Raw genomic sequence first — 27,649 nt, 5'->3', positions numbered from 1 at the left:
GCCTGTAGTACACTCCCAGCCAAGTGATTGCCCCCTTTTTGTTTTTAAGTTCTACCCGTATGGCCTCATTTGAGGAACCTTCTAAGATATCATCCCTCCTTACTGCAGTAATTGACTCCTTGATCAACAGTGCAATGCCACCTCCTCTTTTACCCCTCCCCTGTCACATCTGAAGATTCTATACCCTGGAATATTGAGTTGCCAGTCCTGCCCCTCCCTCAACCATGTCTCTGTGATAGCAATAATAACATAATCCCATGTGCTAATCAACACCCTCAATTGATCTGCCTTATTAGTAAGACTCCTTGCATTGAAATAGATGCAATCCAATCTTGCATTTTTCACTTGTGCCTTAACAGGTTTATATTTGCTCTGCCTTCCAGACTGACTCAGTTTCTCTTCTATATTTGACTGTGCATCACCCCCTACTGTACCTCCACTCTGTATCCCATCCCCCTGCCAAATTAGTTTAAACCCCTCCAACATCACTAGCAAATCTCCCAGCAAGGATGTTGGTCCTGTTTCTGTTCAGGTGAAACCGTCCAACTTGTACAGGTCCCACCTTCGACAGAAACAGACCCAGTGATCCAGGAATCACTGAAGTTTAGAGCATGGAAGGAGGCCATTCGGCCCATCATGTCTGCGCCAGTGGACAAATCCCATTCAGCTTAATCCCACTTTCCAGCTGTTGGTCTGTAGCCTTGTAGATTACAGCACTAACTGCATATCGAAGTGCTTTTTAAATGTTGTGAGGGTTTCTGCCTCTATCACCCTCTCAGTGAAAAGATTTCCCCTCAAATCCCCTCTAAACCTTCTGCCTCTTACCTTAAAACTATGCTCCCTGGCCCCCTCAACCACGTTGGATAGGGCCTTCCTCTCCACTCTATCTAGACCCCTCATAATTTTATACACCAATTCGGTTGCCCTTCAGCTCCCTCAGTTCCAAAGAAAACAATCCAGCTAATCCAATCTTTCCTCATAACAAATTCTCCAGTCCAGGCAACATCCTTGTAAATCTCCTCTCTATCCTCCATTGTGCAATCACATCCTTCCTATAGTGTGGCGACCAGAACTGTACACAGGACTCCTGTTTTTTAATCCTCTACCTAGCTCCCTAAATTCTTGTTGCAGGACCTCATCCCTCTTTCTACCTATCTCGTTGGTACCAATGTGAACCACGATCTGACTGTTCACCCTCCCCTTTCAGAATGTCCTGCAGCTGATCCGTGACATCCTTGACCCTAGCACCAAGGAGGCAACAGACCATCCTGGAGTCACATTTGCGTCCACAGAAACGCCTATCTGTACCCCTTATAATCGAATCCCCTCTCACTATAGCTCTCCCACTCCTTTTCCTCCCCTCCTCTGCAGCTGAGCCACCCATGGTGCCACAGACGTGGCTCTTGCTGCAGTCCCCTGAGAAGCCATCTCCCCCAACAGTATCCAAAACAGAAAATCTGTTAGAGAGGGAGATGGACCCAGTGGACTCCTGCACTACCTGCCTAGTTCTTCTACTCTGCCTGGCAGTCACCCATTTCCTTTCTGCCTGTGCAGTCTTTACCTGCGATGTGACTACCTCCCTGTACGTGCTATCCACGATGATCTCAGCCTTGCGAATGCTCCACAGTGTCTCCAGCTGCCCCTCCAGATCCGAAGCGCGGATTTCGAGTAGCTACAGCTGGAGACACCTCCTGCACACGTGTTCACCCTGGACACTGGAAGTGTCCCTGACTTCCCACATTGCACTGGAGGAGCACTCCATGTTGCTGAGCTGACTTGTCATGTCTTACCCTTAATTTACTCCCTTAAACTACCCAAAAATTAGATTATTTACACTCGGGACCTTGATTCCCCAAAAAGAAAACACTACCTACTATATTTTTAAAAACTCTAAGACCTTTCCCTGCACTTTTTGTAACTTACTCAGCTATTCAGAGTTATTCCCTAACAGCAGTTACTCATGATTCAATCACTTGAAGTTGTCATTGTGATGGCGATCGAGTGTAGTTGTCTTTGTGATGGTGATCGAGTGTAGTTGTCTTTGTGATGGTGATCGAGTGTAGTTGTCTTTGTGATGGTGATCGAGTGTAGTTGTCATTGTGATGGTGATCGAGTGTAGTTGTCATTGTGATGGTGATCGGGTGTAGTTGTCTTTGTGATGGTGATCGGGTGTAGTTGTCTTTGTGATGGTGATCGGGTGTAGTTGTCTTTGTGATGGTGATCGGGTGTAGTTGTCTTTGTGATGGTGATCGGGTGTAGTTGTCTTTGTGATGGTGATCGGGTGTAGTTGTCTTTGTGATGGTGATCGAGAGTAGTTCTCTTTGTGATGGTGATCGAGAGTAGTTCTCTTTGTGATGGTGATCGAGTGTAGTTGTCTTTGTGATGGTGATCGAGTGTAGTTGTCTTTGTGTTGGTGATCGAGTGTCGTTGTCTTTGTGATGGTGATCGAGTGTCGTTGTCTTTGTGATGGTGATCGAGTGTCGTTGTCTTTGTGATGGTGATCGAGTGTAGTTGTCTTTGTGTTGGTGATCGAGTGTAGTTGTCTTTGTGTTGGTGATCGAGTGTCGTTGTCTTTGTGATGGTGATCGAGTGTAGTTCTCTTTGTGATGGTGATCGAGTGTAGTTCTCTTTGTGATGGTGATCGAGTGTAGTTCTCTTTGTGATGGTGATCGAGTGTAGTTCTCTTTGTGATGGTGATCGAGTGTAGTTGTCTTTGTGATGGTGATCGAGTGTAGTTCTCTTTGTGATGGTGATCGAGTGTAGTTGTCTTTGTGATGGTTATCAGGTGTAGTTGTCTTTGTGATGGTGATCGAGTGTAGTTGTCTTTGTGATGGTGATCGAGTGTAGTTGTCTTTGTGATGGTTATCGGGTGTAGTTGTCTTTGTGATGGTGATCGAGTGTCGTTGTCTTTGTGATGGTTATCGGGTGTAGTTGTCTTTGTGATGGTGATGGGGTGTAGTTGTCTTTGTGATGGTTATCGGGTGTAGTTGTCTTTGTGATGGTTATCGGGTGTAGTTGTCTTTGTGATGGTTATCGGGTGTAGTTGTCTTTGTGATGGTGATCGAGTGTAGTTGTCTTTGTGATGGTGATCGAGTGTCGTTGTCTTTGTGATGGTGATCGAGTGTCGTTGTCTTTGTGATGGTGATCGAGTGTCGTTGTCTTTGTGATGGTGATCGAGTGTCGTTGTCTTTGTGATGGTGATCGAGTGTCGTTGTCTTTGTGATGGTGATCGAGTGTCGTTGTCTTTGTGTTGGTGATCGAGTGTCGTTGTCTTTGTGATGGTGATCGAGTGTCGTTGTCTTTGTGATGGTTATCGGGTGTAGTTGTCTTTGTGATGGTGATCGAGTGTAGTTGTCTTTGTGATGGTGATCGAGTGTCGTTGTCTTTGTGATGGTGATCGAGTGTAGTTGTCTTTGTGATGGTGATCGAGTGTAGTTGTCTTTGTGATGGTGATCGAGTGTAGTTGTCTTTGTGATGGTGATCGAGTGTCGTTGTCTTTGTGATGGTGATCGAGTGTCGTTGTCTTTGTGATGGTGATCGAGTGTCGTTGTCTTTGTGATGGTGATCGAGTGTAGTTGTCTTTGTGATGGTGATCGAGTGTAGTTGTCTTTGTGATGGTGATCGGGTGTAGTTGTCTTTGTGATGGTGATCGAGTGTAGTTGTCTTTGTGATGGTTATCGGGTGTAGTTGTCTTTGTGATGGTGATCGAGTGTCGTTGTCTTTGTGATGGTTATCGGGTGTAGTTGTCTTTGTGATGGTGATCGAGTGTCGTTGTCTTTGTGATGGTGATCGAGTGTCGTTGTCTTTGTGATGGTGATCGAGTGTCGTTGTCTTTGTGATGGTGATCGAGTGTCGTTGTCTTTGTGATGGTTATCGAGTGTAGTTGTCTTTGTGATGGTGATCGAGTGTAGTTGTCTTTGTGATGGTTATCGGGTGTAGTTGTCTTTGTGATGGTGATCGAGTGTAGTTGTCTTTGTGATGGTGATCGAGTGTAGTTGTCTTTGTGATGGTTATCAGGTGTAGTTGTCTTTGTGATGGTTATCAGGTGTAGTTGTCTTTGTGATGGTGATCGAGTGTAGTTGTCTTTGTGATGGTTATCAGGTGTAGTTGTCTTTGTGATGGTTATCAGGTGTAGTTGTCTTTGTGATGGTGATCGAGTGTAGTTGTCTTTGTGATGGTGATCGAGTGTAGTTGTCTTTGTGATGGTGATCGGGTGTAGTTGTCTTAGTGATGGTGATCGAGTGTCGTTGTCTTTGTGATGGTTATCGGGTGTAGTTGTCTTTGTGATGGTGATGGGGTGTAGTTGTCTTTGTGATGGTTATCGGGTGTAGTTGTCTTTGTGATGGTGATCGAGTGTCGTTGTCTTTGTGATGGTGATCGAGTGTCGTTGTCTTTGTGATGGTGATCGAGCGTCGTTGTCTTTGTGATGGTGATGGGGTGTAGTTGTCTTTGTGATGGTGATCGAGTGTAGTTGTCTTTGTGATGGTGATCGAGTGTAGTTGTCATTGTGATGGTGATCGAGTGTAGTTGTCATTGTGATGGTGATCGAGTGTAGTTGTCTTTGTGATGGTGATCGAGTGTAGTTGTCTTTGTGATGGTGATCGAGTGTAGTTGTCTTTGTGATGGTTATCGGGTGTAGTTGTCTTTGTGATGGTGATCGAGTGTCGTTGTCTTTGTGATGGTTATCGGGTGTAGTTGTCTTTGTGATGGTGATCGAGTGTCGTTGTCTTTGTGATGGTGATCGAGTGTCGTTGTCTTTGTGATGGTGATCGAGTGTAGTTGTCTTTGTGATGGTGATCGAGTGTAGTTGTCTTTGTGATGGTGATCGGGTGTAGTTGTCTTTGTGATGGTGATCGGGTGTAGTTGTCTTAGTGATGGTGATCGAGTGTCGTTGTCTTTGTGATGGTTATCGGGTGTAGTTGTCTTTGTGATGGTGATGGGGTGTAGTTGTCTTTGTGATGGTTATCGGGTGTAGTTGTCTTTGTGATGGTGATCGAGTGTAGTTGTCATTGTGATGGTGATCGAGTGTAGTTGTCTTTGTGATGGTGATCGAGTGTCGTTGTCTTTGTGATGGTGATCGAGTGTAGTTGTCTTTGTGATGGTGATGGGGTGTAGTTGTCTTTGTGATGGTGATCGAGTGTCGTTGTCTTTGTGATGGTGATCGAGTGTCGTTGTCTTTGTGATGGTGATCGAGTGTAGTTGTCTTTGTGATGGTGATCGAGTGTAGTTGTCTTTGTGATGGTGATCGAGTGTAGTTGTCTTTGTGATGGTGATCGAGTGTCGTTGTCTTTGTGATCGTTATCGGGATGCTGGTCAGCCCACAAAATCTCCTTCCACACTCTGCGACCCCACTCTGGGCATTAATTGGTTTCTGTTAACAGCTCACTGCCAGGTGACCTGTGCCGCAGACCCCTCACTCTGCTGATAACAGTGATCCTCTCTGTCTGCTGGCTGTTTCTGGAGTTTGATGCTGTTCTCCGTCCGCTGGGATTTTCTGACATTTTCCTCTGAATGGAGAGGGCCAAAAGTCAGGCCACGACCAATCACCAAATAAACACATCCTTGAACCAGACTGCAAACTGGGCACAGCAATCACACAGGGGATGGGGATTAGTGGGGCTGGAGGGCACAGACCTGGAGGAGTCTCTGGTCTTATAATCGACTTCCCAGCACAGAAACAGGCCATTCAGCCCATCTGCTCCATGTTGATGTTTATACTCCACATGAGCCTCCTCCCAACCTACTTCATCTCACCCTATCACCATATCCTTCTATTCCTTTCTCCCTCGTGTGTTTATCCAGCCTCCCCTTAAATATATCGATACTATTCACATCAACCACTCTCTGTGGTAGTGAGTTACACATTCTCACCACTCTCTGGGGAAAGATGTTTCTCCTGAATTCCCCACTGGATTTATTAGTGACTATCTTATATTGATGGGTCCTGACTCTTAGCTTTGATTTCAAAAGCTAGTCGCCTAGCTGTGTTCTGGACTGTTTTATGAGCTCAAGCATCACGAACACAAGCACACAGACTTGGGCATCTATTGTGCAGCATCTGAAGTTGGGAGATGATTCCTTGCGAGCTCTTACCCACCGCCCCCCGGGCAGACAGATCCCTTACCTGCGGATGGTGAGAGCAGCATCCTTCCGGCGAGCAGCTACCCTGCGGCCCAGTTCCCCTCTCCACCATGACTGGATAGCAATTGCTTCAGAAACACAAAAATCAAAACTCTGAGTCAAAGCACAAAGCCCAAGAACCTCACTACATCGTTCTGTCCCAAGCATGCTGATCCAAAAGAGGCAGCAAAATATTTACATTCATCTTTAGAAACTGTAAGCTGCCCTTTTAAAACTATGAATGCACAACAGAAATCATGTTAATAACATCCACTGGGGCGCTTTGCACAATCACTCACACCGAGGAGCTTTGCACAATCACACACACCGAGGGCGCTTTGCACTCACTCACACCAGGGGCACTTTGCACACTCACTCACACCAGGGGCACTTTGCACACTCACTCACACCAGGGGCACTTTGCACACTCACTCACACCAGGGGCACTTTGCACACTCACTCACACCAGGGGCACTTTGCACACTCACTCACACCAGGGGCACTTTGCACACTCTGGGGAGTTTATACAGCAGGTCCTGGAGGCTATCACCATACATTGTTATTCTCAGTCTCTCGGTTTGATTAATGAACAGATATTCAACATTTACCTGACGATCGTTGTTTCTGGTACTTCTGTCGCTGATGGAATCCTCGCCACTCAGCCTGGATCTTAGTGACTGAGGAAAGAAAGGAATTTAATAAATGGATCTGAATCCCTTGGCTCACACAACAATGTCCATTTCTCTCCCCAGTAACAGCTTCACTTCAGGGATAAACAAAAATCCTAGGAGTGGAATCATTTTTAAAGTCACAGCCAGAGCTCAGCTGAATCAGTAACACCAGTAAACGCTGAAGCTGCATCTACTACACAAAACAGTGTGATCAAACGGTGCGCTTAAAATCCTCAGTCGCATGTTTAAATCCCTCCATGGACTCACTGTCTCCCTATCTCTGTAACCTCCTCCAATCCTACAACGCTCCGAGATCTCTGTGTTCCTCTAATTCTTGAGCAATCCTGATTTTAATCGCTTGACCATTGGTGGCCTGTGTCTTCAGCTGTCTGCACCAAAACTCTGGAATTTCCTTCCTAAAACTCGCCTCCTCGCTCTCCTTTCAGAGGCTCCTTAAAACCTACCTTTCACCAGCATTTGGTCACCTGTGCCAATACCTCCCAATGTAGCTTGCTGTCAAACTGTATTTTAAAATGCTCTTGTGAAGGGCCTTGGGATGTATTATGATGTTAAAGGTGCTATATAAATGCAAATTGTTGTTGAATATCATGGACATTTCATGAGCCAATCCAAAATGACCAAGTTCAACAATGCCGCTGTTCAGAAAGTGAAAAGCAGATTTTAATATTCAAACATACGAGCTAGGAGTAGGAAAAGGCCACTCGGCCCCTCGAACCTGCTCCGCCATTCAATAAGTTCATGGCTGAACTGATTACTCCACATTACCACCTACCCCCGATAACCTTTCACCCCCTTGCTGATCAAGAATCTATCTACCTCTGCCTTAAACATATTCAAAGACTCTACTTCCACCGCCTTTTGAGGAAGAGAATTCCAAAGAGTCACCACCCTCTGAGAAAAAATTTCTCCTCATCTCTCTCTTAAATGGGCAACCCTTTATTTTTAAACAGTGACCCCTAGTTCTAGATTCTCCCACAAGAGGAAACATCTTTACCACATCCACCCTGTCAAGACCCCTCAGAATCTTAGATGTTTCAATCAAGTCACGTCTTAATCTTCTAAATTTCGGCGGATACAAGTACAGTCTGTCCAATCTCACCTCTGAAGACAACCAGCCCATGCCAGGTATTCGTCTAGTAAACCTACCAATTACTGCATGTAATTGCTTTTCTCTCAGAATTAAATCGTCAGACGGGGGTTCTCAAGAGAGTTTCCCTTCACAGGAGCCCCGTCGGGACACTTACCAATCGTGTTTTTCTGCAGCTCAAAAGCATCTTCAGTGGCAAACAGGGTCTTCGGGAAACGGATAAAAATCTTTGACCTTAAAAGCAGATGAAATGAAATAAGATAAAGAGCTCATCGGGGTCAGAGACTGAACTCTCCATGGCACAGCCCATAGACACACAATGCATAACTGAGAAATTAGCCTGGGATCAGAGCTCTGTTTTTGATGCAGAATTTCCAATCTTGCTTATGTCAGGAACAGAGCAGTGATGGGTACATTCACAGTCCAGCGTTTGTCTTTAGGGGGTGGTTAATAACCACATTTCACACTCAAAAGCAGAGTCCTCGGTTTTTGCCCCCATCCCGAGTAAGGAACTGGCAAAATTTTTCCAGTCCAATTCTACTCTTCTGCTTTCACTGGGGGACAGTTCCTGAAGGTGCTGACTCTCACTGGGGGACAGTTCCTGAAGGTGCTGACTCTCACTGGGGGACAGTTCCTGAAGGTGCTGACTCTCACTGGGGGACAGTCCCTGAAGGTGCTGACTCTCACTGGGGGACAGTCCCTGAAGGTGCTGACTCTCACTGGGGGACAGTTCCTGAAGGTGCTGACTCTCACTGGGGGACAGTCCCTGAAGGTGATGACTCTCACTGGGGGACAGTCCCTGAAGGTGATGACTCTCACTGGGGGACAGTCCCTGAAGGTGATGACTCTCACTGGGGGACAGTCCCTGAAGGTGATGACTCTCACTGGGGGACAGTTCCTGAAGGTGATGACTCTCACTGGGGGACAGTTCCTGAAGGTGATGACTCTCACTGGGGGACAGTCCCTGAAGGTGATGACTCTCACTGGGGGACAGTCCCTGAAGGTGATGACTCTCACTGGGGGACAGTTCCTGAAGGTGCTGACTCTCACTGGGGGACAGTTCCTGAAGGTGCTGACTCTCACTGGGGGACAGTCCCTGAAGGTGATGACTCTCACTGGGGGACAGTCCCTGAAGGTGATGACTCTCACTGGGGGACAGTCCCTGAAGGTGATGACTCTCACTGGGGGACAGTCCCTGAAGGTGATGACTCTCACTGGGGGACAGTCCCTGAAGGTGATGACTCTCACTGGGGGACAGTCCCTGAAGGTGATGACTCTCACTGGGGGACAGTCCCTGAAGGTGATGACTCTCACTGGGGGACAGTCCCTGAAGGTGATGACTCTCACTGGGGGACAGTCCCTGAAGGTGATGACTCTCACTGGGGGACAGTAACTGAAGGTGCTGACTCTCACTGGGGGACAGTCCCTGAAGGTGCTGACTCTCACTGGGGGACAGTCCCTGAAGGTGATGACTCTCACTGGGGGACAGTCCCTGAAGGTGATGACTCTCACTGGGGGACAGTCCCTGAAGGTGATGACTCTCACTGGGGGACAGTTCCTGAAGGTGCTGACTCTCACTGGGGGACAGTCCCTGAAGGTGCAGACTCTCACTGGGTGACAGTTCCTGAAGGTGCAGACTCTCACTGGGTGACAGTTCCTGAAGGTGCTGACTCTCACTGGGGGACAGTTCGTGAAGGTGCTGACTCTCACTGGGGGACAGTTCGTGAAGGTGCTGACTCTCACTGGTGGACAGTTCCTGAAGGTGCTGACTCTCACTGGGGGACAGTCCCTGAAGGTGCTGACTCTCATTGGGGGAGAGTTCCTGAAGGTGCTGACTCTCATAGGGGGACAGGTCCTGATGGTGTTGACTCTCACTGGGGTACAGTTCCTGAAGGTGCTGACTCTCATTGGGGGAGATTTCCTGAAGGTGCTGACTCTCATTGGGGGCCAGGTCCTGACGGTGTTGACTCTCACTGGGGTACAGTTCCTGAAGGTGCTGACTCTCACTGGGGGACAGCTCCTGAAGGTGCTGACTCTCACTGGGGGACAGTTCCTGAAGGTGCTGACTCTCACTGGGGGACAGTTCCTGAAGGTGCTGACTCTCACTGGGGGACAGTTCCTGAAGGTGCTGACTGTCACTGGGGGACTGTTCCTGAAGGTGCTGACTCTCACTGGGGTACAGTTCCTGAAGGTGCTGACTCTCACTGGGGTACAGTTCCTGAAGGTGCTGACTCTCACTGGGGGACAGTTCCTGAAGGTGCTGACTCTCACTGGGGGACAGTCCCTGAAGGTGATGACTCTCACTGGGTGACAGTCCCTGAAGGTGATGACTCTCACTGGGTGACAGTCCCTGAAGGTGATGACTCTCACTGGGTGACAGTCCCTGAAGGTGATGACTCTCACTGGGTGACAGTCCCTGAAGGTGATGACTCTCACTGGGGGACAGTTCCTGAAGGTGCTGACTCTCACTGGGGGACAGTTCCTGAAGGTGCTGACTCTCACTGGGGGACAGTTCCTGAAGGTGCTGACTCTCACTGGGGGACAGTTCGTGAAGGTGCTGGCTCTCACTGGGGGACAGTTCCTGAAGGTGATGACTCTCACTGGGGGACAGTTCCTGAAGGTGCTGACTCTCACTGGGGGACAGTTCCTGAAGGTGCTGACTCTCACTGGGGGACAGTTCCTGAAGGTGCTGACTCTCACTGGGGGACAGTTCCTGAAGGTGATGACTCTCACTGGGGGACAGTTCCTGAAGGTGATGACTCTCACTGGGGGACAGTTCCTGAAGGTGATGACTCTCACTGGGGGACAGTTCCTGAAGGTGATGACTCTCACTGGGGGACAGTTCCTGAAGGTGCTGACTCTCACTGGGGGACAGTCCCTGAAGGTGATGACTCTCACTGGGTGACAGTCCCTGAAGGTGATGACTCTCACTGGGTGACAGTCCCTGAAGGTGCTGACTCTCACTGGGGGACAGTTCCTGAAGGTGCTGACTCTCACTGGGGGACAGTTCCTGAAGGTGCTGACTCTCACTGGGGGACAGTTCCTGAAGGTGCTGACTCTCACTGGGGGACAGTTCGTGAAGGTGCTGGCTCTCACTGGGGGACAGTTCCTGAAGGTGATGACTCTCACTGGGGGACAGTTCCTGAAGGTGCTGACTCTCACTGGGGGACAGTTCCTGAAGGTGCTGACTCTCACTGGGGGACAGTTCCTGAAGGTGCTGACTCTCACTGGGGGACAGTTCCTGAAGGTGATGACTCTCACTGGGGGACAGTTCCTGAAGGTGATGACTCTCACTGGGGGACAGTTCCTGAAGGTGATGACTCTCACTGGGGGACAGTTCCTGAAGGTGATGACTCTCACTGGGGGACAGTTCCTGAAGGTGATGACTCTCACTGGATGACAGTTCGTGAAGGTGCTGACTCTCACTGGTGGACAGTTCCTGAAGGTGCTGACTCTCACTGGGGGACAGTTCCTGAAGGTGATGACTCTCACTGGGTGACAGTTCGTGAAGGTGCTGACTCTCACTGGGGGACAGTTCCTGAAGGTGATGACTCTCACTGGGTGACAGTTCCTGAAGGTGCTGACTCTCACTGGGTGACAGTTCCTGAAGGTGCTGACTCTCACTGGGTGACAGTTCCTGAAGGTGTTGACTCTCACTGGGTGACAGTTCCTGAAGGTGTTGACTCTCACTGGGGGACAGTTCCTGAAAGTGCTGACTCTCACTGGGTGACAGTTCCTGAAGGTGCTGACTCTCACTGGGTGACAGTTCGTGAAGGTGCTGACTCTCACTGGGGGACAGTTCGTGAAGGTGCTGACTCTCACTGGTGGACAGTTCCTGAAGGTGCTGACTCTCACTGGGGGACAGTTCCTGAAGGTGATGACTCTCACTGGGGGACAGTTCCTGAAGGTGATGACTCTCACTGGTGGACAGTTCCTGAAGGTGCTGACTCTCACTGGGGGACAGTTCCTGAAGGTGATGACTCTCACTGGTGGACAGTTCCTGAAGGTGCTGACTCTCACTGGTGGACAGTTCCTGAAGGTGCTGACTCTCACTGGTGGACAGTTCCTGAAGGTGCTGACTCTCACTGGGTGACAGTTCCTGAAGGTGCTGACTCTCACTGGTGGACAGTTCCTGAAGGTGCTGACTCTCACTGGGGGACAGTTCCTGAAGGTGATGACTCTCACTGGGGGACAGTTCCTGAAGGTGATGACTCTCACTGGTGGACAGTTCCTGAAGGTGCTGACTCTCACTGGGATACAGTTCCTGAAGGTGCTGACTCTCACTGGGGGACAGTTCCTGAAGGTGATGACTCTCACTGGTGGACAGTTCCTGAAGGTGCTGACTCTCACTGGTGGACAGTTCCTGAAGGTGCTGACTCTCACTGGTGGACAGTTCCTGAAGGTGCTGACTCTCACTGGGGGACAGTTCCTGAAGGTGATGACTCTCACTGGTGGACAGTTCCTGAAGGTGCTGACACTCACTGGGATACAGTTCCTGAAGGTGCTGACTCTCACTGGGATACAGTTCCTGAAGGTGCTGACTCTCACTGGTGGACAGTTCCTGAAGGTGCTGACTCTCACTGGGACAGGTCCTCTGGAGTTCCGATGAAGAGTCACTGACCCGAAACGTTAACTCTGCTTCTCTTTCCACAGATGCTGCCAGACCTGCTGAGTGATTCCAGCATTTCTTGTTTTTATTCCCTGGACACTCAGTGGTTTCCACCTCCACTGTTCCACTGAAGTTGAGTTTGTTTGTAGTATTCTTGCTCTGACTGTTGCGACTCACATGTTTAACGTACCTGCCAAGCTTGTGATCTTCTGGCTTGTATCCAAGATGTCGCACCAAAGTTGCCACACCGTCGGAAGGCCGACCTTTCCAATTGGGCCACGTTTCAGGACAGAGGGATTTGTACCTGTGGAAAGAAACAAGTGTTCAAAGCTTCCGTTACTGGAAAAAGCAAACCTGTTCAGAGCCACACCGTCCAAATCTTCCAACTCCATGTAATGCCAGCGTTCTGTATCACACCATACTGTGAATGTCTCACAATCTATGATACAGCAATTCAGAGCTGGAACTGATTGTGACCAGAGTAAAGCTCCCTCTACACTGTCCCCCATCAAACACTCCCAGGGCAGGTACAGTACCGGGTTAGATACAGAGTAAAGCTCCCTCTACACTGTCCCCATCAAACACTCCCAGGACAGGTACAGCACACGGTTAGATACAGAGTAAAGCTCCCTCTACACTGTCCCCATCAAACACTCCCAGGACAGGTACAGTACGGGGTTAGATACAGAGTAAAGCTCCCTCTACACTGTCCCCCATCAAACACTCCCAGGACAGGTACAGCACGGGGTTAGATACAGAGGAAAATTTACTCCACACTGCAACAATCACCAATATTTGCCTATTTTCTAAAGTTCAAATATTTTGTTGTTACTCAATGATATATTTTCTTGTAAAGGAAATAAATTCCATATTCCGTCCACCGCCCACACCCACCTCTGCAGGAAGATTTCAAATTTCCTCCGGTATGCAAATCCAGCTCTCCGAACTCGGAGATTCTCCATCAGACCAAGGTATTTCACCTGATGCCGAATTAGAACTTCATCAAATCTTCCTGGAGCAGAGAGGAGAAAACTCAATCGTTATTGCAAGGGAATAGTGTAAATTCACAGCAAGCTTAGAGATGTGTGTCAAAGCCTTTTATTTTCAATATCCTTTACATCTTAGCATATTTTTAAAAAATTCTTCAGATGTAGCTGATGCCGTCAGAGTGACATTTACTGCCCATTCCTATTGGGGTGGGTGGGGAGGGGAGTTGGGAGGTGGAAAGGGGAAGTGGGGGTGAAGAGGGAGGAGGGGTGGTACCTGATTGCTTTGCATCGTTGGGTTTTATACAGCGGACATACGACGGCTCTTTCGACATCAGGATCTCCATGAGTTTGCCCAGGCTGTTCTTAAACTGAGTCGCTGCCTGCATTGAGAGAGAGGGAGAGGGAAAGGTCAACCAGGGAAACGGAACACTGTTGGAGCTGTGGAAATACCGAGTAAGGATCTGCTCTTCACCAGGGCTTTCACTGGACTCAAAGAAACAGCTTTTTAAACACAGGAGTAACAGGAGGACCTGGCATTCCAGTAACCGGAGGACCCGGCGTTTGAGGATCCAGTATTTGAGCAATTGGAGACATGATGTGTGCTGAGTGGAGCTCGGGAGGAACAGGCGATTTTGGACCGATAGTTCCCAAAGCTCTCCATCACTGGGGGTTTTCCTCATCTCATGTCGGGTTTGTTGTAGACTCATTGATAGAGATTGATCACTACGATTGGTCAATATTCCATTCTTAACATGTGACCCCCCTACCCCCCGATGGTACAGGGTTATCTGCATGGGCCTTGGTGAGGTGAGAGTGACTGCCCTTGACATCAAGGCAGCATTTGACCTAGTATGGCATCAAGGAGCCCTAGCAAAACTGAGGTCAATGGGAGTCAGGGGGAAAACCCTCCGCTGGCTGGAGTCATACCTAGCGCTCAGAAAGATGGTTGTGGTTGTTGGAGGTCAATCATCTCAGCTCCAGGACATCACTGCAGGAGTTCCTCAGGGTAGTGTCCTAGGCCCAACCATCTTCAGCTGCTTCATCAATGATCTTCCTTCAATCATAAGGTCAGAAGTGGGGATGTTCGCTGATGATTGCACATGTTCAGCACCATTCGTGACTCCTCAGATACTGAAGCAGTCCGTGTAGAAATGCAGCAAGACCTGGACAATATCCAGGCTTGGGCTGATAAATGGCAAGTAACATTCACGCCACACAAGTGCCAGGCAATGATCATCTCCAACTAGAGAGAATCTAACCATCACCCCTTGACATTCAATGGCATTACCATCGCTGAATCCCCTACTATCAACATCCTAGGGGCTACCATTGACCAGAAACTGAACTGGAGTAGCCATATAAATACCGTGGCTACAACAGCAGGTCAGAGGCTAGGAATCCTGAGGCGAGTAACTCACCTCCTGACTCCCCAAAGCCTGTCCACCATCTACAAGGCACAACTCAGGAGTGTGATGAAATACTCTCCACTTGCCTGGATGGGTGCAGCTCCAACAACACTTAAGAAGCTTGATACCATCCAGGACAAAGCAGCCCGCTTGATTGGCACCCCATCTACAAACATTCACTCCCTCCACCACCGACACACAGTGACAGCAGTGTGTACCATCTACAAGATGCACTGCAGCAACGCACCAAGGCTCCTTAGACAGCACCTTCCAAACCAACGACCTCAACCAACTAGAAGGACAAAGGCAGCAAATGCATGGGAACACCACCACCTGCAAGTTCCCCTCCAAGTCACACACCATCCTGACTTGGAACTATAATCGCCGTTCCTTCACTGTCGCTGGGTCAAAATCCTGGAACTCCCTTCCTAACAGCACTGTGGGTGTACCTACCCCTCATGGACTGTAGCGGTTCAAGAAGGCAGTTCACCACCACCTTCTCAAGGGCAATTAGGGATGGGCAATAAATGCTGGCCTGGCCAGCGGCGCCCACATCCCAGCAATGAATTTAAAAAAAAAATTTGGTTGTTTTCATTTATCTAGGTGGAATAGATATATAAAGGCTGCCGGGAAGTAGGGCTGTATATATCCATTCTGTTCTCAGTCAACAAACTCATTGACTCTGCACCCATCTTATAAAATGCCAGAAAGCAGAGATGTCACTCAAGTCCAATAACATCATGATCAATCTCGAGAAGAGTTTATTGACTGGGCAGGAGACACAAAAACCCACTGTAAATGGGCAACACTACACACTCACCCAGCTCTGCCCCCTATATGGAAACAACAGCATTCTGAACACAGTGTGAGATCCTGTCCAGAGTGAGGGTAGAGGCTGCTGTTGGGAGGAGCCATGATTTTTTTCAATGGCTCAAGAAAAGGATGGAGAAAGCTGAACCCTTAACAGGGACTGACTATCGGAATGAGTGAGATGCAGACTACACAACAGGAGCAAGCAGAGTTGGTAGTGCAAAGGGAGAAATCCCCTGAAGTGAGCATCAGCACCTTGGATAGTTAGGGATGGATTGTGTTAGTTTAAAAACATAAGAACTAGGAACAGGAGTAAACCATTCAGCCCCTCGAGCCTGCTCCACCATTCAATATGATCATGGTTGATCCTCTGCTTCAACTCCACTTTCTTACCCGTTCCCCATATCCCTCGATTCCAAGAGTCCAAAAATCTGTTTATTTCAGCCTTAAATATATTCAATGATGGAGCATCCACAACCGTCTGGGATACAGAATTCCAAAGATTCACAACCCTTTGAGTGAAGTAATTTCTTCTCATCTCAGTCCTTAATAATCGGCCCCTTATCCTGAGACTTTGTCCCCGTGTTCTAGATTCCCTGACCAGTGGGAACAATCTCTCAGTGTCTAACCTGTCAAACCCCTTCAGAATCTTGTAAGCTTCAATGAGATCACCTCACATTCTTCTAAACTCCAGAGCATAGAGACCCAATTTACTCAGCCTCTCATCCCAGGGACCAATCTAGGGAACCTTCGCTGTGCTGCCTCCAATGCAAGTAAACCCTTCCTTAAATATGGAGACCAAAACTGCACAGAGTGTTCCAGGTGTGGTCTCACCAAAGCCCTGTACAACTGTAGCAAAACTTTATTATTGTATTCCAATCTCCTTGCAATAAAGGTTACTTGCCATTTGCTTTCTTAATTCAAAGCCATTTCTGACAACACAGCCGGCCACTGACGTCATCAGGCTGCGCCAAGGTGCGCACATGTGCAGACGGGTTCCTGCTCTCTGCACGTGCGCTGCGTTCCGACCTGCCAGGACTGGTTAGCGCATGCGCCGATGACATCATCCGTGACGTGTGCATCTTCGGGCAACACGCCTGGTCAGCCTCTGCGCATGCGCTTTACACGTACAGCGATGCAACGCTAACGGGTATTCACCCATGCGTCAAGCTCCGCTACTCCCCCCGCCACCCTCCTCGCTGCTCTCTCCGCTCCCCCCCTCGCTGCTCTCTCCAGCCGCTCCCCTCCCCGGCCCGCTCCACACCATTCCGTCCCACAACCCCCCCCCCACCCACCGTCCCGTTCGCTCTCTTCCTCCCGCCATTGTGTGCTGCCATGTGTGTAGGTTAGGTTGCCTTCGTGTGATTATTTGAGCAGCGCCATCTTTAATCCTGGCAGCTGCCTGACGTCGCAGACTGTGACATTTTCATGGCACCGGCTGCATTTGCGCATGTGCCTCTGCAGCGCCACCTAGTGGTCGCATTGTCAGCAAACGCAGCCTTCTTAATTACTTGCTGTACCTGCATGCTAACCTTTTGTGTTCCTTGTACAAGTACATCCAAGTCTCTCTGAACATCAACATTTACAAGTTTCACGCCTTTTAAAAAATATTCTGTTTTTCTATTCTTCCAACCAAAGTGAATAACCTAATACATCCCCTTATGATACTCCATCTGTCACCTTGTTGCCTACTCACATAACCTGTCTATATCTCTTTGCAGTCTCTCTGTCTCCTACTCACAGCTTGTATTTCCACCTAGCTTTGTATTGTCAGCAAACTTAGATACATTACTCTGTCTCTTTGTCTAAGTCATTAATATAGATTGTAAATAGCCGAGGCCCAGCACTGATCCTTGCAGCACTCCACTAGTTACAGCATGTCAACTTGAAAACATCCCATTTATCCCTACTCTCTGCTTCCTGTCCGTTAACCAGTCCTCTATCTATGCTAATATATTACTCCCAACTCCATGAGCCCTTATCTTGCATATTAACCTTTTGTGTGGCACCTTAACGAATGCCTTTTGGAAATCAAAGTATATTACATCTACTGGTTTCACTCTATCTACCCTACTGGTTATCTTGTCAAAAAAACTCTAAGAAATTTATCAAACACCATTTTCCTTCTGTAAGACCATGTTGACTTGTTCTAAACATACTGTGCTTTTCTAAGTGCATCGCAAAGAGCTCCTTAATAATAGATTTCAACACTTGCCTGACAATTCACATCAGGCTAATTGGCCTGTGGTTCCCTTTCTTCTCTGTCCTTCCTTTCTTGAATATCTTTTAGAACCCAAGGACGTAGGCCATCAGGTCCTGGGGATTTGTCCGATTTTAATTCCTGGACTTTCTCCAATACTTTTCTCTGCTGATAATAATCACCTTAATTTTCTCACTCATATTAGCCCATAGGTTACCCTCTATTTCTGGAATGCAACTTGCATTGTGAAGATAAGACACAAAATATTTGATCAATGTCTCTGCCATTTCCTCATTCTCCATGATAAATTCGCCTGTCTCTGTCTCTAAGTGACCAACGTTTACTTTAGCTACTCTCTTCCTTTTTATATACTTGTAAAAGCTCTTATAATTTGTTTTTATACTCCTGGCTAGTTTACTGTCATTCTATTTCTTCCCTTTTTATCAACTTTTTGGTGGCCCTTTGCTGGATTCTGAAACACTCTCAATCCTCAGACTTACTACTATACTTTGCAATATTTTAAGTCCTTCTTTTAATCTAATACTATCCCTAACCTCCTGATTAAGCCACGGATGGATCTTTCTTGCTGAGTTTTTGTTTTTCAATGGAAAGTATTGTTTCTCTAAATGTTTCCCACTGTTTATTTACCGCCATACCTTTTAGTCTATTTACCCAATCAAACTTAGCCAGCTCTCCCCTCAAACCTAAGTAATGGCTTTGTTTAAGATTAAAATCCTTGTTTGCGATTCGAGTATGTTGTTTTCAAATAAAATATGGAATTCAATTGCATTATGATCACTATTTCCCAGTGGTTCTTTTACTGTGACATTACTAATCAACCTTGCCTCATTACACAATACTAAATCTAAAACAGCTTTATCCCTAGTTGTTTTCACAACATATTGCTCCAGGAAATTGTCACAAAAGCATTCTACAAACTCATCTGCAAGACCACTCTTGCCAATTTGATTGGTCCAGTCTATATGAAGATTAAAGTCCCCCACAATTATTACATTGCCTTTGTTACAAGCTCCAATAATTATTTGTTTAATGCTCTGTGCAACGATATAACTACTGTTAGGGGGCTTATAAACTACTCCCACCAGAATTTTCTGACCCTTGCTATTCCTATTCTCCACCTTTACTGATTCTATTTCCTGTTTTCTGAGTCCATGAGTCCATGTTCTGTCTCAATAATGTCCTGATGTCATCCTTTACTATCAGGGTGACCCCTCCTCCTTTTTCATTCTGTCTGTCTTTTCTAAATAGTGTACCTTTGAATATTTATTTCCCAACCTTGGTCACCTTGTAACCATGTCTCTGTAATAACGATTAGATCTAAACCATTTATCTCTATGTGTGCCACTAGTTCATCTATCTTATAGTGGCTGCTTCACGCATTCAGATAAAGTGACTTCAATATTTTTACTACTATTCCCTGCATGGATCATACTCTCTAATGCACTGTTACCGTTAAACTCTCTGTCCCTTCCTGTCCCATTCAGCCTGCCTTTACACACATCAATATACTTTTCTATTGCCACAACTTTTATCTTTAGATTTTTAAATTTCCCCTCACCCGAACCCTCCCCCCTCTGTTAGTTTAAAGCCATTTTTCCCTAATCTGACCATATTTGTTGGTGCACTCTTGTTTTTGTACGCTCTGTCACTCTCTGGTTACCATGAACCTGTATCGCTACCCTGCACTATTACCATGTCCTTTCTCTTTAACTGTCCAAATCTCCCCTCATGTGAACCCTTCCCCTTAGTTTAAAGCCCTCTCTACAGCCCTAGTTACAGGACACTGGTCCCAGCGCCGTTCAGGTAACGACTGTCCCATCGATACAGCTCCTCTTTTCCTAGTACTGGTGCCAGTGCCCCGTGTATCAAAACCCACTTCTCCCACACTAATCTTTGAGCCACACATTCAACTCTCTGATCTTATTTACCCTACTCCAATTTGCTCATGGCTCAGATAACAATCTAGAGATTATTAGCTTTGTGGTTTTGCGTTTTAATTTAGCCCCCTAGCTGTTCATACTCCCTCAGCAGAACCTCTTTGTCCTATCGATGTCATTGGTACCCCATGGGCACCATGACAACTGGATCCTTCCTCTCCCGCCCTGAGTAAATGTCCTTAATCCTGGCACCAGGCAGACAACACAGCCTTTGGGACGCAGGCTCTCAGCTGCAGAAAACATTATCTATCCCCAACTATACTGTCCCCTACTGCAACTACATTTCTTTTTACTCCTCCCCCTCACTTGAATGGCCCCCTGCCCCACAGTGCTGTGGTCAATTTGCTCATCCTCCCTGCAGTCCCTGCTCTCATCCACACAAGCTGCAAGAACCTCAAACCTGTTGGACAATTGCGGGGGTTGAGGCTCCTCCATTGCTTCCTTCTGGATTCCCTTGTCTATCTCACTCATAGTCACACCCTCCTGTCCCTGACCACAGAACAAATCTGAAGTACCTAGTCTAAGGGGTGTGACTGCCTCCTGGAACAAAGTGTCTGGTAACTTTTCCCCTTTCTTGATGCATCGCAGTGTCTGAAGCTCAGACTCTAGCTCATTAACTCTGAGTCGAAGTTCCTCGAGCTGCACACGCTTACTGCAGATGTGGTTGCCATGGATCACACAGGTGTCCACCAGCTCCCACATGGTACAGCTGCAACACATCACCTGCCCTACCAGCTTTATTGTGGTTTGTGGGACAGGAAACTGAAGTAAATTTCCCCTCGAGGGTCACAGTCCTTTTGCTCCTTACCGTTTCCGGTCTCTTCTTGTCGTCCAGTTCCCCTCGCTCGAAGCACTCGTTCAGGATCCCGTTTCCAGACTCGCACATTGCCTGGAACGAACAAAAAAAAAAATGAGCCAATGGACAAAGACAGGCTGGTCACACACACTGTCTGTACTCAATCACCCAGTGAGGGATTTAACAATGAGTCTCTCCGGTGACACACACACTGATCTGGGCCAATGAGCAAGGACAGTTAGCAAACAGCCACACTGATTGTTATTTTAATCCATTCACAGGAAATGTGGGTCGCTGGCACGCCTGGCATTTATTGCCAAGTTTCCTTCCAAATAGGGAGATTCGTGAAGCAGCCGAGTTTCTATTCCTGGTAACTTTTACTGATGGCAGCCTTTTATTTCTAGATTTTTCAAGTTCTCAAACTGCCACAGGCGGATAAGATCTCAGAATTTTACAGCACAGGAGGACAATATTCAGCCACTAGAACCTGTGCAGTCATTCCCACTCCCTGGCTCAATTCCTCTAGCCCTGCAAGTCCATTTCTCTCAGGAGCCCTGAAAATTGATCCTTTTTAAGTATTTATCCAATTTGCTTTTGAAAGTTTACAGATCATAACAACTCACTGTTTAAAAATATTTCTCATCTCCCCCCCCACCACCCCCCCCCCCCCTGGCTTTTTTACCAATTGTATCACATTCCTGGATTGTTAGTGCAGGGGTCAGGCACACCTTCCAGTGACTGGTGATAGATGTGTTGAACACAGGAAGAGGGAAAATATATTTTAACACTGAGAACTGAATGTTAATCTACCCTGCACCTCACAATATCTTTTAGATCACAAATGTATTCCTCCCCTGCTGAAATAAGTTCTGAGAGGGTCACTAGACATTTTCTCGTTTTCCACATGATTTGAACAAGAACATTTCGATTCCAGATCGGATTTATTATTTTTGTGAAACTCACCTCTTTCAGATTCCTGAAGAGCAGATCATTGTTCTTGTCCAGGAATCCTGCAGAAGAAGTTTTACTTTAAATGGGATCCAAACAAAGTTTAAGGAATGTGGAATGTGAGAGTTGGTGCTTTGCCTACCTGTCACATTGTAATTCACCTCACCAGCGTAATGCAAAAGCCTGAACTCCTCTCTTGCCAGCGTCTTCCGGGTTTTCTGATCCGCCAACTTGTGTCTGGAGAGGAATGGTCATTAGCCACAAAGATAGATAGATATAGGGAAATGAGAGAGAGAGAGAGAGAAAGAGAGAGAGAGAGAGAAAGAGAGAGAAAGAGAGAGAGAGAGAACTCGCGCATGTGAACATGCACAAGAGAGAGAGCGCAACTGAGCGGGTACTCTCAGGGGGAGATCACAAGAGAGAAGATATAGATAGATATAGAGAAAGGGGGGGGTGGGGAACGAAGCAGGGGAAGCGAAGAAGCGAGTTGAGGAAGGGGGGGGCACGAGGAAGGGAGAAATACTGGGACAGAGAGAGGGAAAGTGAGAGAAAGAGAGAGAGGGGGAAGGAGCGATGCACAGACCGACAGTGTGGAGACAATGATATAGAATTAAAAGAAATTGGATTTATTTTCTTAACAGATGAATACAATTTCCAGGTGTCTGTTATTTCAGACATTATGGCTGGTTAACCAGGGAATTCATCTGCCAATTCCCCCTGGTCCTCCTACACTCTCCCCCATAACAGGGTGGTGCTCAGTTACCCAGGTTGCACTCTGAATGTATACTGGATCATTCACTTTTCAAACGCTTTGACTGGGAATCCTGAGGGAGAAATTAACCCGATCAGACCAGTCACATTTCCTCATTCACTAAATGAAGCCCATCACTGGCCTGATGCAATTCACTGGCAAGGCTGGAGACACATGAGAGAGAGTCAGTGACACGGGGCAGGAAGTGTGAGCAGGTCAGTGTAGTGACAAACGTCTGAGAGGAGCAGAGGGACAGATGTGAAGTTACTGACTGAGGGCTTATGTTACTTTGGGCATTAGCTCCAAACTCCCCATTGGACTTTTATTTGTCCCCAAGCACTCCATAAAATTCTTGGAGACTCCATCCAATCTCAGGGCAGCTGGTAACTGCAGGGAGGGATAGGAAGGAGGGAACCAATATATCAGACAGAATGGAAGGACTCAGACAAGGTAAGAGAGAGTCTACTCACGTTACAAAATGAGGATGTTTCCCAACCGTCTCTTCCAGCTTCTCGAGGAAGGTTAAATCTGTCGCATCTCCAGGACGCAAACATTCCTCATCCTGTGAAACAGATCACAGAGCAAATCAGTGACACAGCAAGACTCTACAACAAAGGACACTTTGGGTAATTGGGGTGGGCTCTGGAATGGAGTGGGCTGTATAGTCTTCTTTGGCCTCCTTGTCTCGGGAGACAATGGGTAAGCGCCTGTAGGTGGTCAGTGGTGTGTGGAGCAGCGCCTGGAGTGGCTATAAAGGCCAATTCTAGAGTGACAGACTCTTCCACAGGTGCTGCAGAAAAATTGGTTTGTCGGGGCTGTTACACAGTTGGCTCTCCCCTTGCGCTTTTGTCTTTTTTCCTGCCAACTGCTAAGTCTCTTCAACTCGCCACTCTTTAGCCCCGCCTTTATGGCTGCCCACCAGCTCTGGCGATCACTGGCAACTGACTCCCACGACTTGTGATCAATGTCACAGGACTTCATGTCGCGTTTGCAGACGTCTTTAAAGCGGAGCCATGGACGGCCGGTGGGTCTGATACCAGTGACGAGCTCGCTGTACAATGTGTCTTTGGGGATCCTGTCATCTTCCATGCGGCTCACATGGCCAAGCCATCTCAAGCGCCGCTGGCTCAGTAGTGTGTATATGCTGGGGATGATGGCCGCCTCGAGGACTTCTGTGTTGGAGATACGGTCCTGCCACCTGATGCCAAGGATTCTCCGGAGGCAGCGAAGATGGAATGAATTGAGACGTCGCTCTTGGCTGACATACGTTGTCCAGGCCTCGCTGCCATAGAGCAAGGTACTGAGGACACAGGCTTGATACACTCGGACTTTTGTGTTCCGTGTCAGTGCGCCATTTTCCCACACTCTCTTGGCCAGTCTGGACATAGCAGTGGAAGACTTTCCCATGCGCTTGTTGATTTCTGCATCTAGAGACAGGTTACTGGTGATAGTTGAGCCTAGGTAGGTGAACTCTTGAACCACTTCCAGAGCGTGGTCGCCAAGATTGATGGATGGAGCATTTCTGACGTCCTGTCCCATGATGTTTGTTTTCTTGAGGCTGATGGTTAGGCCAAATTCATTGCAGGCAGCCGCAAACCTGTCGATGAGACTCTGCAGGCACTCTTCAGTGTGAGATGTTAAAGCAGCATCGTCAGCAAAGAGGAGTTCCCTGATGAGGACTTTCCATACTTTGGACTTCGCTCTTAGACGGGCAAGGTTGAACAACCTGCCCCCTGATCTTGTGTGGAGGAAAATTCCTTCTTCCGAGGACTTGAACGCATGTGAAAGCAATAGGGAGAAGAAAATCCCAAAAAGTGCGGGTGCGAGAACACAGCCCTGTTTCACGCCACTCAGGATAGGAAAGGGGTCTGATGAGGAGCCACCATGTTGAATTGTGCCTTTCATATTGTCATGGAATGAGGTGATGATACTTAGTAGCTTTGGCGGGCATCCAATCTTTTCTAGTAGTCTGAAGAGACCACGTCTGCTGACGAGGTCAAAGGCTTTGGTGAGATCAATGAAAGCAATGTAGAGGGGCATCTGTTGTTAGAATAGAATATAGAACTTAGAATATAGAACAGTACAGCACAGTATAGGCCCTTCAGCCCACGATGTTGTGCCGAACCTTTAACCTACTCTAAGATCTAAGTAACTACCTCCCCTTCATTCTACTATCATCCATGTACCTATCCAAGAGTCACTTAAATGCCCCTAATGTATCTGCTTCTACTACCACCGCTGGCAGTGCATTCCACGCACCCACCACTCTCTGTGTAAAGAACCTACCTCTGACATCTCCCCGAAACCTTCCTCCAATCACACTAAAATTATGCCCCCTGGTGATAGCCCTTTCCACCCTGGGAAAAAGTCTCTGGCTATCCACTCTAACTATGCCTCTCATCATCTTGTACCCCTCTATCAAGTCACCTCTCATCCTTCTTCGCTCCAATGAGAAAAGCCCTAGCTCCCTCAATCTTTCTTCGTGGGACCTGCCCTCCAGTCCAGGCAGCATCCTGGTAAATCTCCTCTGCACCCTCTCTAAAGCTTCCACATTCTTCCTATAATGAGGCGACCAGAACTGAACACAATATTCCAAGTGTGGTCGAACCAGGGCCTGATAGAACTGCAGCATAACCTCGCGGCTCTTGAACTCAATCCCCCTGTTAATGAAAGCCAACACACCATACGCCTTCTTAACAACCCTATCAACTTGGGTGGCAACTTTGAGCGATCTATGGACATGGACCCCAAGATCCCTCTGTTCCTCCACACTACCAAGAATCCTGTCTTTAAGCCTGTATTCCGCATTCAAATTCGACCTTCCAAAATAAATCACTTCACACTTTTCCAGGTTGAACTCCATCTGCCACTTCTCAGCCCAGCTCTGCATCCTGTCAATGTCCCGTTGCAACCTACAACAGCCTTCCACACTATCCACAACTCCAGCAACCTTCGTGTCATCGGCAAACTTGCTAACCCAGCCTTCCACTTCCTCATCCAAGTCATTTATAAAAATCACAAAGAGCAGAGGTCCCAGAACAGATCCTTGTGGAACACCACTGATCACCGAGCTCCATGCTGAATACTTTCCATCTACTACCACCCTCTGACTTCTATGGGCCAGCCAATTTTGTATCCTGTATCCCATGCCTCCTTACTTTCTGAATGAGCCTACCATGGGGAACCTTATCAAACGCCTTGCTAAAATCCATATACACCACATCCACTGCTCTTCCTTCATCAATGTGTTTTGTCACATCTTCAAAGAATTCAATAAGGCTTGTGAGGCATGACCTGCCCCTCACAAAGTCATGCTGACTGTCTCTAATCAAACCATGCTTTTCCAAGTAATCATAAATCCTGTCTCTCAGAATCCTCTCCAATAATTTGCCCACTACCGACGCAAGACTGACTGGTCTGTAATTCCCAGGGTTATCCCTATTCTCTTTCTTGAACAAGGGAACAACATTTGCCACCCTCCAATCATCTGGTACTACTCCAGTGGACAGTGAAGACGCAAAGATCATCGCCAAAGGCGCAGTAATCTCTTCCCTCGCTTCCCGTAATATCCTTAGGTATATCCCGTCTGGCCCCGGGGACTTATCTGTCCTCATATCATTCAAAATTTCCAGCACATCCTCCCTCTTAACCTCAACCTGTTCGAGCATATCAGCCTGTTTCACGCTGTCCTCACAAACGACCAGGTTCCTCTCACTAGTGAATACTGAGGCAAAGTATTCATTTAGGACCTCCCCTATCTCCTCCGATTCCAGGCACCAGTTCCCTCCACTATCCCTGATCGGCCCTACCCTCACTCTGGCCATCCTCTTGTTCCTCACATAAGTGTAGAACGGCTTGGGATTTTCCTTAATCCTACCCGCCAAGACTTTTTCATGTCCCCTTCTAGCTCTCCTAAGTCCATTCTTCAGTTCCTTCCTGGTTACCTTGTAACCCTCAAGAGCCCTGTCTGATCCTTGCTTCCTCAACCTTAAGTAAGCTCCCTTCTTCCTCTTGACTAGCTGTTCCACATCGCTTGTCATCCAAGGTTCCTTCACCCTACCATCCCTTCCCTGCCTCATCGGGACAAACCTATCCAGCAGTCGCAGCAAGTGCTCCCTAAACAACCTCCACATTTCAGTCATGCATTTCCCTGAGAAGATCTGTTCCCAATTTATGCTCCCCAGTTCCTGTCTAATAGCATTGTAATTCCCCCTCCCCCAATTAAATATTTTCCCATCCCGTCTGCTCCTGTCCCTCTCCATGACTATAGTAAAGGTCAGGGAGTTGTGATCACTATCACCGAAATGCTCTCCCACCGAGAGATCTGCCACCCAGCCTGGTTCGTTGCCAAACACCAAGTCCAACATAGTCTCCCCTCTAGTCAGCCTATCTACACATTGAGTCAGAAAACCTTCCTGGACACACCTGACAAAAACTGCTCCATCCAAACTATTTGCACTAAGGAGGTTCCAAACAATAGTAGGGAAGTTGAAGTCACCCATGACAACAACCCTGTTAGAATTAGAATATTACAGCGCAGTACAGGCCCTTCGGCCCTCGATGTTGCGCCGACCTGTGAAACCATCTGACCTACACTATTCCATTTTCATCCATATGTCTATCCAATGACCACTTAAATGCCCTTAAAGTTGGCGAGTCTACTACTGTTGCAGGCAGGGCGTTCCACGCCCCTACTACTCTCTGAGTAAAGAAACTACCTCTAACATCTGTCCTATATCTATCACCCCTCAACTTAAAGCTATGTCCCCTCGTGTTTGCCATCACCATCCGAGGAAAAAGACTCTCACTATCCACCCTATCTAACCCTCTGATTATCTTATATGTCTCTATTAAGTCACCTCTCCTCCTCCTTCTCTCCAACGAAAACAACCTCAAGTCCCTCAGCCTTTCCTCGTAAGACCTTCCCTCCATACCAGGCAACATCCTAGTAAATCTCCTCTGCACCCTTTCCAAAGCTTCCACATCCTTCCTATAATGCGGTGACCAGAACTGCACGCAATACTCCAGGTGCGGTCTCACCAGAGTTTTGTACAGCTGCAGCATGACCTCGTGGCTCCGAAACTCGATCCCCCTACTAATAAAAGCTAACACACCATATGCCTTCTTAACAGCCCTATTAACCTGGGTAGCAACTTTCAGGGATTTATGTACCTGGACACCAAGATCTCTCTCTTCATCTACACTACCAAGAATCTTCCCATTAGCCCAGTACTCTGCATTCCTGTTACTCCTTCCAAAGTGAATCACCTCACACGTTTCCGC

At 47.5% G+C, this 27,649-nt stretch overlaps 1 protein-coding gene across 1 annotated transcript in view; it reads right to left on the bottom strand.

The window, feature by feature from the left end:
- The window catches only part of LOC137346452 (unconventional myosin-Ic-like), a 79,703-nt gene that overhangs the window by 13,925 nt on the left and 38,129 nt on the right, over positions 1 to 27,649 (bottom strand). Inside the window, exons 12-21 of the mRNA XM_068009901.1 lie at positions 22,837 to 22,928; positions 21,758 to 21,852; positions 21,631 to 21,677; positions 20,680 to 20,760; positions 13,772 to 13,877; positions 13,403 to 13,520; positions 12,699 to 12,812; positions 8,057 to 8,133; positions 6,729 to 6,797; positions 6,125 to 6,209 (exon numbers count right to left, since the gene is read on the bottom strand). Coding sequence (XP_067866002.1) covers positions 6,125 to 6,209; positions 6,729 to 6,797; positions 8,057 to 8,133; positions 12,699 to 12,812; positions 13,403 to 13,520; positions 13,772 to 13,877; positions 20,680 to 20,760; positions 21,631 to 21,677; positions 21,758 to 21,852; positions 22,837 to 22,928 — 884 coding nt within the window. The remainder of the gene's footprint in view (positions 1 to 6,124; positions 6,210 to 6,728; positions 6,798 to 8,056; positions 8,134 to 12,698; positions 12,813 to 13,402; positions 13,521 to 13,771; positions 13,878 to 20,679; positions 20,761 to 21,630; positions 21,678 to 21,757; positions 21,853 to 22,836; positions 22,929 to 27,649) is intronic.

This window comes from Heterodontus francisci, chromosome 30 (assembly GCF_036365525.1).
Source record: "Heterodontus francisci isolate sHetFra1 chromosome 30, sHetFra1.hap1, whole genome shotgun sequence".
Taxonomy (NCBI): Eukaryota; Metazoa; Chordata; class Chondrichthyes; order Heterodontiformes; family Heterodontidae; genus Heterodontus; species Heterodontus francisci.
Note: the sequence above shows the minus strand (reverse complement) of the source record. Positions and strands in the feature narration are given on the sequence as shown.